Below are 15,642 nucleotides of genomic sequence, written 5' to 3'. Positions count from 1 at the left end.
TCGAAAGGGTCGGAGTTTCGTTATGGCTACGGTCCTGAACATGGGCATGCGAAACTTAAAACCTAATAATAAAAATTAATTAGCCCTGTTTTGTACCAACTATCCCGGTATTTTACACGCATTTAAAAGATTTTATTACTGCATTCGAAAGCGAGAAGTATATAAAAAAATATACCTCAGGACTGGGTTGCACAAACGTCTATTAAGTAAATAGACTTTTAAATTCTTATAGACTATTAAATATTTAAGGTGGTACCCAACACTTTCACTAAAATTATCTGGCTCGTTTAATTTTCATAAAATTTTGTCAAAGTATTTACTTTGACCTTTTAACAGAAATATAAAAATTTCAAAAATTTTGAACCAACGGTTTTGTCAGAAAAATTACACTGCTTATACTTTGGAGATGTGATACTCGACAATACTTTCAAAAGTATTAAGGAAAAATAAAATCTGACTGCCATATGCCATATTGGGCGGTTCGTAACGGAATTTACGGACAGCCGGTTTCCCCCAGTGATTTTAATGTTAAATACATAAATAACTTAAATGGGTTCATAAAAATTAAAAAATATCTATATGTTAAACATGGTAACACTACTTTCAGGCACCAGCGCTATTTAACTTTCTAAGTTAAAATGTTTGCTCAGCCTGTGAATTTCGCTATTTCTATATTCTCAGCAAAATATGCCGCCATAACAAACATTTCAGATTTGTTTTAACCTTAGCCAAAAACATACTCAAGATACTTAAGTGTATGAAAAATAAATTGTTACGTGTTGCTATTGAAGGAAATATAAAATTTTAACTGTTTAATTGTGTTTTGTTAAAATTTGTATTAAAGAACGTCACTTTAAAGCTATCAAAACAAATTGAATTGTATCCAAAAGAACATACATATAACTATTTACTTCCAAGTGAATCCAAAACATCTTTTGTTTTAATAAACGTTGTCCTTCTCATACACATTTCGAAGATAAAAACTTAACATTAAGTTTGACAAAATCTATTTAAACTGAAATATCGACTGTCTGCAGGCGTTCATAATTTTTTAATCTGTTTTGAATGAGCAATACTATTGATAGAAAAATTGCCAAAGTACTTTTGGCGCTGTCATTCTATGAATGTAAGTAAAAATTGAAAGACCTTTTGAAAATGATGTGAAATGATTTTATTGAAAATTGACCCTATTTAATTGTTGGTTTGAAATTCCTACAGCATTTCAGTGTATTCATGTATATGAAAATAAAAAGGATAAGTGGGATAAAAGAGGGACGAAAGATACCAAAGGAACAATCAAACTCATAAATCTAACACAAACTGACAACGCCATGGCTAAAAATGAAAAGGACAAATAAACAACAGCACACACGACACAACATAGAAAACTACAGAATAAACAACACGAACCCCGCCAAAAAACTAGGGGTGATTTCAGGTTCTCCGGAAGGGTAAGCAGATCCTGCTCCACATGTGGCACCCGTCGTGTTGCTAATGTGATAACAAATTCGGAAAATAGTCTAATTCGGTAGGTCACATTCATGAAAGGGAAGGTGATTGTAGTTACGACGTAAGGAACATATCATATATCATTTGTGAAACGGTTATTCCATAACGGTCAACCAACTCGTGATGGCGTCCGTAAAATTTACGAAGGGATGATTTCAACTTCACCCTTTGGAACTCTTGGTTTAATAGCTTCCTTGTGAGCAGCAACCGTCTATTAAGAAAATCATGATAGGAAATGCAAGCACGGGAATATCGTATCAATTGGGAGATATATACCCCGTATGCAGGTGCTGCTGGAATGTTGCTACTTAGAAATGGAAATTTCTCACAATTGGAAAGCTGAAATCATCTCTTTTGTGGTAAAGTTTTGTTTTCAACCGACCCTCATTGTTAATGTTTAGATGTAAGTCAAGATATGAGACCGACTTAACTCTGTATCTGTAGTATCATTTATCTCTAGCTTGATTGGATAGATGCGTTCCACAAAGGCACCAAATTTTGAATTATTTAGTGAAAGAACATCATCTATATAGCGAAAAGTAGAGTTAAAGGATATTGCTAACTTCTTATCTTTCTTCCTAAGGAGTTCTTGCATGAAGTCAGCCTTATAGTAATAAAGAAACAAGTCGGCAAGTAGAGGGGCACAATTTGTTCCCATTGGAATGCCGACAGTCTGTTGAAAAACACGTCCTCCGAACGTAACAAATATGCTGTCAATCAAGAAAACAAGCATCTTGATAATATCAGTTTCAGAGAATTTTTTGTTCCAATCAAAGTGATCCTTTACAAAGTAGGATTTATCCCTCCCTAAGACAAGATACTTGTATCTACGTTGGTCATTCTTTTTTACGAAGCAAAGCAATAATGTCTATGTTACAGCAACCCAACGACAAAAAGGTTATTTTTGTCCATTGCGACAACGTTGATAGAGGATCGATACTTGCAAAATAATACTAGCAATTTAATCAAACATAGGTTCCTTTTATGTTTTATCTTATAGCAAAAGAGCTTTAAAAAATCAACCTAAAGATGTTAACATCAAGATAAAAGCAACTTTCTTGCTCGATGCATTCGATGTTTCTTCACTGACGTTCTAGAATTTAGATTTATACTTTTAAAATATGTTTATGTATTTTTGTTTAGGTTTTAAGGCAGCATTAGTTTTACCACTATAATTAAAAATAAACACACATAAAATCCCACAAAAAAGGTATCTCTACTTGGGCACAGTTTTCAGTAACTCAACTGATCAAAAAGTGACTATTTATGTTCCCGACCATATGAGTATTTGGATCATACGCGTATGGTCATGATCATATACCTATACTCATATGGTCCGACCATATGAGTATATACTCGTACGGTTATTAACGGGCCGGACCATATGAGTATATACTCGTACGGTTATTAACGGGCCTGACCATATGAGTATTTTGACCATATAGGTATTTTTCAGATATGTATTACAAAAGTTTCAATAATACAATAAACTTTATCTAAAAAAAAAGGGGGGTTACATGACAAGGTATTAATTTAAAGCCACTTTAAAATTAAAGATTGCTGCCAAAGTTAATTTTCATCGCTTATTACATTCTTGCATGTAGGCTTATGGTAACATCACTTTTTTCGCATTTACGCGTAATGGTTGTGCACGATCCTTTTCAGTTACAACTTTTGTTTGCAAGTGAAAAAATAGCCTCCTTTGCAGCTGCGTGCAGTGATGCCCAGGTTTTGGGTTATTCCGATGTGTCTTCGATGGTTAAGAAGCTCTGAAATTCAAATATCGTAATATTACTATAGCACATCACATTCACAATACAACTTAAATAAAAAAATGTTCTTGCCAGTGACTTCTTGTGTAACAGTTTATTGAGAAATTTTTGGAAGTTATCTTTTCGAGTCGACATATTGCTATTTACTCGTAATAACACATCGGTAATGGACATCGGTATAAAATGTGTTTACAGATTTGACTAGGTAGTCAAATTAACTATGTGAAACATCTTATTTTTATTTAGTTAATCTCTTTATTATAATATGGTAATATAAAATGACTATATGAAAGCGAATTTTTAAGAAATGGTCATACCATATGAAGAGTTTACAATTATCCAAAGTAAATTGTAACAATAGTATTATCCCGACCATACGCGTACGGTCGGACATAACGCGTATGGTCGGACCATATGAGTATATACCCATATGGTCACGACCATACGAGTTTGGTCCAAATACTCATGTGGTCCGGAACATTTATACGCCCTTTTTATATTTATTTTCAATATACAAGTTTAATATCCTTTTTAATTTACAACAGCCTGTGTACAGTATAGCGGATGATAATTACAGAATTCGAAATATCAGCGACTTAATGAAAACTTTTTTTCAAGTCCTAATTCTGTCTTTGTGCAAAAACTATCAATCCATAGTAATGCAATTCATTAATTCGTCCACGTTTGATAACTCATGAAATTAACTATGACATAATATAACATTAATCTTGAAATAGAACCGTAGTCAAATATTGATTTGTTCATCTTTTCCTGTTTGCAATCATTCAGCCAAATATAATGTTGTTACAAATAAACCACGAAACTCATTTACGAATATATATAATTTTCTTTCTGAAACTTTACGGTTTAATCTTTGTAGCAAAACCAGCTGGAAAACCGTAACCTGATTCATGATTACGCCCATATACTATCAGTCCAAATGGAATATCCTTGTGTTGTTTAATTTCGTGAAGACCGACTCTTTGTTCAACAGTGATGATAGAATACAATGTAGATCCAAGTGTAATATTTGATATCATTTCATATTTTAGAATATCTTTGTCATCTAAACGTAATCCCATTATAGCGTTCGATTGAATTATAACTGTTATGTAAAAGTGTTGAGGCGTTGAACTGTATCGAAAGTTATTTACAACTGGATATTTGTAACTACTTTTGAAATGTTGAACACTCGGAAGTGTAGCCATGAAAGCATCACTACTGCTTGATGCACCATTACAGTACAGCTGAACTTGGATTGGAGAAGATGATTGCACAGTATATATGTCATAATTTTCAAATTCCTGGAATCTTCCACGTTGGATGTCAATATATTGGATTAAACTATTGTTGTTAATACGTACTCGGGAATGTTCTGGGGCAAATATTCGAAAATTACATTGTGAATCATACAACTTCGGAACGATAAAATCACGTCCTAATTGTTCATTTGGTAAGATCATCTCCTCCATGTGATTCCCCCATCCGTTCCGTAGGTAGCTGGTGCGGACACCAGACATTACGGCAACTGGACTTGAAGCAGCTACCAATGTACCACTAAAATCATAATGACTCGACAAATAGAAGGTGTCAAATTGAGACAAATGTACTCTAAGCGTATCGTTATTTCCATACTGTATGTTGTTATATGTTACACTTCCACCAGCAATCCGAAAGTCAATGGTTACGTTTGTAGATTGATCAATTCCAATTATTCCAAAGTTACTGTTTGAATGTGGTATATACCTAGTCCACGGTGTAAATGATGATACTATGTATTTATTTCCTAACAATTTGGAAGGCAGAGCAAGAAATCCATCAACCTCGGTACCAGTAAAAGTTAGGCCATACATAGACACGGGAATATCACATTTTACATGGATAGCTTTTATCTGTATACCAAGTTGATTCATAAACACAGTAGGGCTAAAGTCGTAAGAGTTTATACTCGTGTTGGATATTGCAAATGATGAATTCACGCTTAGATATGGGATGAAAATTTGACAAGTTCCGTCAGTTGAAGACACTATGTATAAATATAGTTTTCCATTCTGGTTGAAACTTGTTAAAAATCCTAGATAAAATTCGTTCCCTTTTGTATCTGAAATAAAGTTAAATATAAAATTAATTAGTCGAAAAAGGAAAATTTCCACAAATGATACAATAACAAAAGACTATAAGGAAAAACAACTCCTTCAAATACTAGATATTTATCAACATGACTAATGTTATGTAGTGCGTTCAAAAAAAGAAAGATGGCTTTCTGCTTGATATTAGAAAATACAATACAAATCGTTAAACTTCCATTCCTCAACCATGTTAATGTCAATTCATATCAGAAAGCACCAATCTTTAATTTAAAACTATTTTTGAACATACTCATTTAAACGACCTCCATGAATGAAACAGAAATTTGCACACTTCAAACTGTTGACATTGGTGTTTTCATGGGTTTACTCCTAGTTTGCCCAATTTTAATTCTACCAATTATCTATTAGTAAAGAAAACAAAAAAGACAAAGGGTTTAATGAGCATACAATTGTATAGTCTGTTCCAACTTAGGTATATAGTTTGTAAGTGTGTTCTATATATTAAGGTTTTTTTTTTAATTCTATTTTCATTTGTATAGAAAAATGGTAAATAAATAAAACATTTTTTCTCAATAATTTAATATCAATTTTATCATTTCATTTAACATACATTTACAATGACATACAGTTATAAAACTGTCTTTATAATTCATTGGTTTCTGAATGTTTTTCTTTTTAAATACACCAATACAAGTTATCTTTTATTGCAAACATATTCTATTTAATATATGAATCAATTTTATAAATGCATTGCATAAGGAAATACATGGAGCACTAGGGTAAAATAAGTAAAATGGGACACTATATGTAAAATAATGAGAAATACAATCTTTTATATATAAATCGAAAGTCATAAAATATTATATTAACAAAGTCACAAATTACAATATTTCACTTAATTGTTCAATTCAAATGGAGAAGATGTGTTGCTGCGTCAGGGTAAACTATCATATTGATAAGTCCTTGTTGGTATCTGTCTTTCGGTAGTTCGATTCATGTGTCTATTACTCTATATCGTCGTATTTTTGGTGGGCGGGCACCTCCTGATGCATACTGGATAATATTACATTCTGCTAGTACCTGGGTCTTCTTCAGTAACTCGATGATGATCTCGAAGATGTTGGGTTGGGCATGTGTGAGTCTCTTCTTAAGATTACTGGGTCCTTCTGTGCAGTATAGAAGTGGTTCCATAGAAAGTGGCATCCTTCAACCAAGAACTCTGTCACGTTATCTGTAAATGATGATGTAGCGGATATATTGTCAGCTTTTCCAATGTCTTCTAAATGTTTGCCAAAAATCCTCAACAAGTTGGGATGGAACAAGAGGTAATGTTGCAAATCGTCGTACAATTCGAGATATGTTTTCATTTTCTTTATAATAGGACTGTAGTCCAGATTTCTGTGCATTTCGCCAAATACATGTACTGGGTGAAGTGGAAGAAGCAGCCTTTCACTTTTACCCATTGGAACACTGTCTATGCTGCGTTGTTGGTTGCTGTCTCGTAGTCAATGAAAACTGTTTCTGGTTGAAGTTGTAACTAGTGTTGTTGAGCGATGTATCGTAATTGGCTGTAGAAGCTTGCTTGAATAGATTACCTTTGATGCAGATGTCTGTTCAAATTGTGTCATATTTAAAGCTTGGTTACTGAACAGTTGCATGTATGTTCTTTTTGTTAGAAGTAATTTGATATTTCTTATATTAAATTTCAGAACAGTGTATTTATTAAAAATTTTAAAACATAAGTTCAATAAATAAAAAGAAATTTAAATCACACTTATTCTTATCTTTAGTTTCATTATTAATACGTTTGACTTTTTTCAGAATGTACCAATAATTAAAACTATTTGTTAAATTATAGAAATAATAAGCATTTTTTATACACATTTTTAACTTTTGTTTTTTTTTCTGTTTGTCAAATAGAATACATTTTCCTGCCAAACAAATATAAATTATAAATATGCTATATTTTTGCCCATTTTCCTTAATTTAATAGCAGAATATAATATCTTTTTTTAAGATTTTACAGGTAAAATATAAGGTAAAAATTAGGACTATAATTCGGAAATGAACTATAATTGTTAAAACAACATTCCCCCCTATGTTTACGTATGCATGTAATTAAAAGTGGGCAAACCAGGATGACACCGTTTTCATGAAACTTTATACAGTACTATGGTAGATATAAATAAGTTCTGTTTCAGTACAACTATTTTTAAGTAATAAAAGTAGTAGACATTGGTATACTTTTTTTTATGAAAGTAGAGTTAATCCGATACTTATTCTTGGTAGCATCATGTCGGGCCAAATCTAAACACTAATGTATAATCAGTGGTATAGTATGTCGATGTAAAAAAAGCATGTCTGACGAAATATATTTTATACGGTTGTAACGTGTACACAGGGTAAGCGTGTTTGTTTCTATTAAGAATGAGTCCGTTAGCAGTTTGATATTAGATCCAAAGTTGTTCTATTTACAAAACATATAACAAATAGTCTTTATTCATGAATACACGTCAATGAACCAAAATATGTACAACTGCCCTTTGCAATATCTAATAAACTATCTATAAACAATTTTACTTTAAATATATACAACTGGTACAAATGTGTACTATAACAAATTTGTCCTGGGTCAGAAACAAACTTGTCCTCCTGGTACAATAATGTACCCTACATGTTTACAAACTTATCTTTGTTCTGTTGGTACAATTATGTACTTTTCAATGTGGTCACACTTGTCCTATACGGTACAATACGGTTCAACTTGTAAACGTACAAGTCCGTATTTCAAACAGGCACCAAAGTGAACCTGTTCCTTACTACACTTAGTAATATTAACACAATATATAATATATAAGAGACAGCGATCTCGAATATAAACGTACCGTACCTTGGTCTTATGTCTTCGAAGACTTATGAAAATCGACCCTGAGCTGATGATGATATGTGGATGTTTCACGTCCGGCTATCCTGTCTGGATATTGCGGACTGGACTAACCTAATTTTAAAGACCGGAGTCTGTTTGTCTTTTGGCCTTCATTTTACTCCGACTGCGTTGGTGTTGCTGGCACGGAGTATCAGGTCGTGCTGCTAGTATGGCTGCTTGTATTGCCTCTTTGGAGTCTTCGTTAACGACGGGCGATGTGTGTGGTGGTGTGCGCAGTAGGTCTGGGTCGTCGATGTCAAACCCTTCATCGAAGTCGATCCTACTGCGCTTGTCCCTGTCATTTGTGGAGGTGTAGAATACCAGGCGATGGCAGGCCTTTTTGGGGTTGTATGGACTGGTGACAATATCCCTATTGACTACAACCCCAACTGTTTCCCCTTTGTACTTAGTTGGTGTGAGTACATGTCCAACTACGCTGTCTCTTGCCTCGGTTTGCGTGATGGTGGTTTGTTGGATAGGGACAGCAGGTACAACGGCTGTTTTGTTTGCCATCCACTGGTCGTAACGCTTGGCGTCCCTTCTCCTGGTGGAGGGCGGCCTACTCTTCAGGCCCGGCTTAGGTTTACAGGAGGGTGCGTCTTGTTCCTTAGCCTTGGTCCACGTCAACTGTACTGTCACCTGGTCAGTACTTGCCGAGAACTTCAGGCAGGTTCTTTAACAGTCAACTTCATGGCTGCTAACAAAGCATTCAGTTCATCAGGGATATCCATGATGAGTGTCCAAAAAGTGAGAAATGTTAAGCTGTGATCAGTACGAGTACGTCAAACGCGATTGACCCTGAGCTAGGAATCTCTCCTGCTTATATACCCAGATTTAAACTGTACCATTCTTGAAGGATGGGTGTTCTATCAAAGTGCCTTCTTACCAGTATCTGAGTTTCCTAAGGAACACCCCTTTACATTTGACCTGACCCAAAGTTTACCCGCGAAACATCTTATTCTTTTCTATGTTTATTAAAGTATCATATAAATATACAAAATAAGGCTTCTGTCGAACTGTAACCAATGTAAACAATTTAACCTTAGATACAAAATCATCACACGGTAAAATCTAAATTAATAGCATCGTCTTAAATGAAAATAAAGTGTATAAACAAAAATACAGAATACCAAGGTAAACTCAGAAAGCAGAAAGTCTAGAAAACATGACAAAACCAGAAAAGGATCTTTAAACGTGAAGGGAATATACCATATTATCAGATGTGTGGTGTAATGAGTCCGTCAGATTTTGAAAATTGCGTGTTCATGTTAGACAAGCTGTTTTCTCATTGTTTAAGCTTAATTTGATCTCGAATATTTTAAAAAGATAGAACTTAAAAATGAAAGACGACAAAAAATGTTGCTAAATTTATATCGCAATTTTCAATGCATTTGATAAACGTCAATTTTGACAGTAACACATATCGCGTTTATTTCATATATAATAAAGTCTCCATAAAAAGTAATGTCAAATCGTTCACTTTTGCCTAGCCGGTTACTCGGATAATCGTTCGACCTATTGACCGGTTAACCGATAGTTTAAAAGAGGGACGAAAGATACCAAAGGGACAGTCAAACTCATAAATCTAACACAAACTGACAACGCCATGGCTAAAAATAAAAAAGACAAACAGAAAAACAATAGTACACACGACACAACATAGAAAACTAAAGAATAAACAACACGAACCCCACCAAAAACTAGGGGTGATCTCAGGTGCTCCGGAAGGGTAAGCAGATCCTGCTCCACATGTGGCACCCGTCGTGTTGCTTAAGTGATTACAAATCCGGTAAATAGTCTAATTCGGTAGGTCATATTCATGAAAGGGAAGGGGATTGTAGTTACGACGTAAGGAACATATCCGATATCATTTGTGAAACGGTTATTCCATAACGGTCAACCAACTCGTGATGGCGTCCGTAAAATTTACGAAGGGATGATTTCAACTTCACCATTTGGAACTCTTGGTTTAATAGCTTCCTTGTGAGCAGCAAACCTCTATCAAGAAAATCATGATAGGAAATGCAAGCACGGGAATATCGTATCAATTGGGAGATATATACCCCGTATGCAGGTGCTGCTGGAATGTTGCTACTTAGAAATGGAAAGTTCACAATTGGAAAGCTGAAATCATCTCTTTTGTCGTAAAGTTTTGTTTTCAACCGACCCTCATTGTCAATTTCTAGATGTAAGTCAAGATATGAAGCCGACTTAACTGTATCTGTAGTATCATTTATCTCTAGTTCGATTGGATAGATGCGTTCCACATAGTCACCAAATTTTGAATTGTTTAGTGAAAGAACATCATCTATATAGCGGAAAGTAGAGTTAAAGGATATTGCTAACTTCTTATCTTTCTTCCTAAGAAGTTCCTGCATGAAGTCAGCCTCATAATAATAAAGAAACAAGTCGGCGAGTAGAGGGGCACAGTTTGTTCCCATTGGAATGCCGACAGTCTGTTGAAAAACACGTCCTCCGAACGTAACAAATATGTTGTCAATCAAGAAATCAAGCATCTTGGTAATATCAGTTTCAGAGAATTTTTTGTTTGAATCAGAGTGATTCTTTACAAAGTAGGATTTATCCCTCCCTAAGACAAGATACTTGTATCTACGTTGGCCATTCTTTTTTATGAAGCAAAGTAATATCAACTCTTTCAATTTGTCTTTTAGTTTGGAATGTGGAATACTTGTGTACAGGGTAGAAAAGTCAAATGTTTTAATACTGTTACAAGATGAAAGAGAGTTAGATTGTATGTACTCTAAAAGATCTTTTGAATTTTTAAGTATCCACATCTGATTCACGCCACCTCTGGAATAGGCAGTTTCACAATAACTTTGAAGCCCGTCTTTGATTGCTGATAAAATAGATGTTAATAATTTAGAAAGAGGTTTCGTGGAGCACTTGGAAGACCCAGCAATATACCGTTGTTTGTAAGGACACTTATGTAGTTTAGGTATCCAATACAGTGATGGAAGATCCAGTTCTTCATCTTTGGTTGAAATTCAAAAGGAACATAGAACAGACCTATGATTATCCAGGATTTCCTCTTTGGTAAGTGTCGTGAGGGTATATGTTGAGTTACCAAGTGAATTGTCAATACCTAATTCGTTTATCAAGCAGTTGATGTAGTGACTTTTACACACAAAAACGATGTTATTTGGGGCTTTATCTGCAGGGACAACAACATATTTGTCATGGAGGTCGGATAGGTGTTTTGCAACATTTGGGTCTTTAAAGATTGACGTAGCATGGGCATTGATGGACCCATTCAGTTTCTTAATTCTGATTTGTATCAACGACCTCACTGCCTTAATCCATTCGGAAAGAGTGTCTACGTCTTCCTTCTCGCGCTTAGCCCATTGCCTGGCATAATCCTCGACTGAATCCATCAAAATTTTAAAGTTGTATTTCCAATTGATGGATTTAGGCTCACGATATTTGGGACCTTTCGATAACACATTTCGTAGAGAAGTGTTATTAACAATGTTAAGTTGATTTTTGAAGGCCTTATCTATAGTACCCTACACTTAGATATAAGAAGATGTGGTATCAATGTCAATGTGAAAACCTTCCATCCAAGTCATACATTTACGTTTTTATAATAAAATTAATTGAAGTTTGTCCTTTGGTATTATAAGGCTTGTCTGTTAAGATTCCTGGCGAAGTTTGGCTTTAAATAATGAAATACACCATATCAACTATGGCGTTTGTACTAACTTTAGATTGAAAAATTAAAAAAAAACCTTCATGATCTCGCAGAATTTAATATGTCTGAAACCGATGATGTCTCCGAACAATATGTGGAGTGTTTCAATTTGAAATGATTAAGCCTGTTACTCTTACTATCAAGTATACATTTATTACATTTACATTGGTTTACATTGCACGATTTTTGAGTTAGCATTTCGTTTAAAGTATGACAAAGCCTTGCACGACGGAGATAGCACATTCAGATGTAGGTCTACCCAATATAAGAACAAAAATAAAATAATGAAGTAAATCGTAAAATTTAACCGTATTACTGATTTAAAGTTCCTGTTAAAAAACATGTATACTAATTATGTTTCCTTAAGATCTTGCCCCGAGTGGAGAGACAAGTTCTAATTAACTTTATATTTTTGAATTAACAATAGCCGTTGACAACACTTATAAAAAGGCACGATTACGATATAAGTATGATTTTTTCATTAATGAGCCGTGAATCGTTTGGTCTTGTAAAAATATATGACAATTGTGAACAGCTGGATCAACGAAATGTGTATTTCTTCAAACACACACAATCCGTCTTTTTTCATTTAATCTTAAAACAAGTACATCTACATGTGTTGCATTGATTCTACGTTGAAATAATTTTGAATTTCTACAGAAGACAGACAGAATAAGAACGTTTATCGCTATTTTTTGCATTTTTCCTTTGATCTTTTTTTGTGATAATTTTCATATCATGCTACTCGCTTGAGATGGAAAATTATCGCTAGAAACTAAGCAGGCAAGTGGCGTTGCTAACGAAATTGAGATGAAATTGACAACGTCGTCATAGGTAAAATAGCGATAAACAGATTATCATTGATCATCTCAACTCGATTGCCTTTCTCGCTTTCGCCGTCCCGGCTCAAGCGAGAAAATCAATCTCGTTGAGATGATCAACGATAATCTATAAGTAGCTCCAAAGTCAATATATGCACTTAAACCAGATTTTGACACTTTTTTTGAGAATATATGGTACTCGAAAGCTTTTTAACATTGTTATTGGTTTTACCTATCCAATATTTTCATACTTTCGTAATGATGTGTTTTAACTTGTTCGACAAAACGCGCTACAGACGTACTTTCAGTGTTTTGTAGACGTATACGGTCGATGTTTTCATGAAGAGTAGATATGTTGTCATAATTTCTGTATCTTTCCAGGTAAGGATTTCGGTTAACTTACTATTCATTAAATGTTTTTGTTAAGCGCAAGCATACGGGGTATATATTTCCAAACTGATACCATGTTTAAGGGCTTGTATTTCTTACCATGCTTAAGCATAATGCTACCAATGTAATTTTTATATACGAAACGCGTTTCTGATATGTTAACTTATATGTTTAGTATATAAAAAAAACTGTTTTATCTCACAGAACAAGATCGTAAGTAGACGAGATTCCAAAGCGACATTCAAACTGATATGTAAATAAACCTTGACCAAGCATGACTCAAATGGTAAAAGACCAACAGACAAACAACAGTACACAAAATATAACATAAAAAACTTATGAGGGAATTTGAAATATATTTTGTTTTCTAAAATTGTAGTATATTCATATTTGAGATTTTGTAACCTATCTCAACGTTCTTTTGAGAAATAGTTAGTTTTGATAGGCAGATTGCATTGCTATAGGTTAAACAAAACGGCTGTTCAAAAACCGGTCCATATTGATATAAGTTGACAGAATCAATGCCCAAGCGGTTCAAATCGGTGAATGGGAATTATTTCTCTAACAACAGAATTAGATGTGGCATACAACGTATTTGACAAGAGTTTATCTTAGAAAGAACATTGACATTTAAAGAGTGAAGAGGTTCACTTACTCGGCAAGACTCACATATACAGGTAGATGAATTCATTATAAAAAACTATTTTTACTGAGTGTAGGATACACAAATAATTCATTATCTATGAAATGATGTTACAAAAATTTAGAGTATGCAATACAACAGTTATTTCATTAGTTATAATAGAATTTATAAGAATCCACAAATAGTTAATTCCACTACGCGATTGAATGATTTTGACGTTTGTGGTTCAACGTATATTGTAATTCATAATAGAAATATATCATAATGATATAAAATAGAACAATATCATAATTTTGCAAAAATACAGATTGAATATGAACATGCGTTTTATTATATAAATGTTCTGGACCATATGAGTTTGTGGACCATACGCGTCTGGTTGGACCAGATGAATATGTGGACAACGCGTATGGTTGGACCATATGAGTATGGACTCTTTTGGTTATCAACGGGCCGGACCATATGAGTATTTGGACCATATAGGTATTTTTTTCCTTCAAAATATGCATTAGAAACGGTTCAATAATAAATTGACTTTATCTTAAGAAAACAATGATTGTTATATAGAAATGTATCAATTTTATAATTCGAAGGATGAATAAACATAAGATATTGATGCCACAGTCAGTTGCTATTCGTGTTTAACAATAATTGTATTCTTGCATGTATGCTTTAGGTGACATTTACTTTCACTAGGTACAATAGCTTTTCTGCTTTTGCACGTCTTGCTTGTGCAAGATATTTTTTCAGTTACACCTTTTGCTTGCGAGTAAAAGGCGAGCCTTCTTTGAAGCTGCATGCAGTGATATCGAGGTTGTTGGCCATTTCGATGTGACTACGGTGTTTTTAAGAAGTTCTAGATCTCTAATATATTTACATGACTGCAGTACACCATTTTCACAGGACAACTTACATAAACTATTATGGTCCTTGTCGGTGATGTCATCCACTTTACACCATTAACATGGTAAATATTCAGACGCCATGTCAACCACCAGTATACGAAAAGCAACAAACCTTCCTTTTACAATATTTGAAATGCATTTGATTTTGACATCTTTTAATTGTACTTTCAAATAACGAGCAAAGTCAACTGTGTGAAACATGCTTATTATTTTTAGATAATATTGTTTTATTTTTTTTAAAGAACTTTTAATGACGTGTTTACTAGAAGGGTTGTACCTTATGAAGAGTGTACAAGTATTTACAGTAAATGATCATACCCATTTGGTCCGGAAAAATAAACAACACACATATTGTAAAACAAGAATAGGAGAGAACAGGAAATGAAGAAAAAACGACAGAGACTGGGATGATGATGATGATAATGACGATGATCTGCGTTTGACCTAGTATGTTAATGTTTTAGTACGAGGAATCGTTTTGATCTCATTATTAAATTGAATATTTGAACATTTTTAACAATAGAAAGAGTTTCTATTCTAAAAAACAATAGTTTCAGTACAAATTTCAGTCTCTGGGACGCCAGCGGGGAATATTAAACAGAAAAGCACTTTCAATTACTAGTATATAAAAAGGACAATCAGAGAAAAAATGGCACATGTCCTCAATATTCAAACCACATTTACAAGTTTGATGAGATATATTGTTACATTTCACTCTCAAAAAGTCATTATATAAGAAAGGTGTCATGAAGAAACATCTAAATTTATGTAAAGACCAAACTTAATTTTTCTATGACCATTTGAATAATGTTGAGATTGATTCGATTGTTTAAATGCATTTTTTTTTTAATTCTACTTTTTCTTTATTGATTATACA

The 15,642-nt window shown here is 33.7% G+C and overlaps 1 protein-coding gene across 1 annotated transcript in view; it reads right to left on the bottom strand.

Moving 5' to 3' along the window:
* Positions 1 to 4,141: 4,141 nt before the first annotated feature.
* Positions 4,142 to 15,642, bottom strand: part of LOC143055295 (uncharacterized) — a 60,075-nt gene continuing 48,574 nt past the window's right edge. Inside the window, exon 11 of the mRNA XM_076228431.1 lies at positions 4,142 to 5,382. Within this exon, the coding sequence (XP_076084546.1) occupies positions 4,142 to 5,382 (1,241 nt within the window). The remainder of the gene's footprint in view (positions 5,383 to 15,642) is intronic.

The sequence above is a fragment of the Mytilus galloprovincialis genome, chromosome 12 (genome assembly GCF_965363235.1).
Source record: "Mytilus galloprovincialis chromosome 12, xbMytGall1.hap1.1, whole genome shotgun sequence".
In the NCBI taxonomy this organism is placed as follows: Eukaryota; Metazoa; Mollusca; class Bivalvia; order Mytilida; family Mytilidae; genus Mytilus; species Mytilus galloprovincialis.
This window is presented reverse-complemented; position numbering and strand designations above follow the sequence as displayed.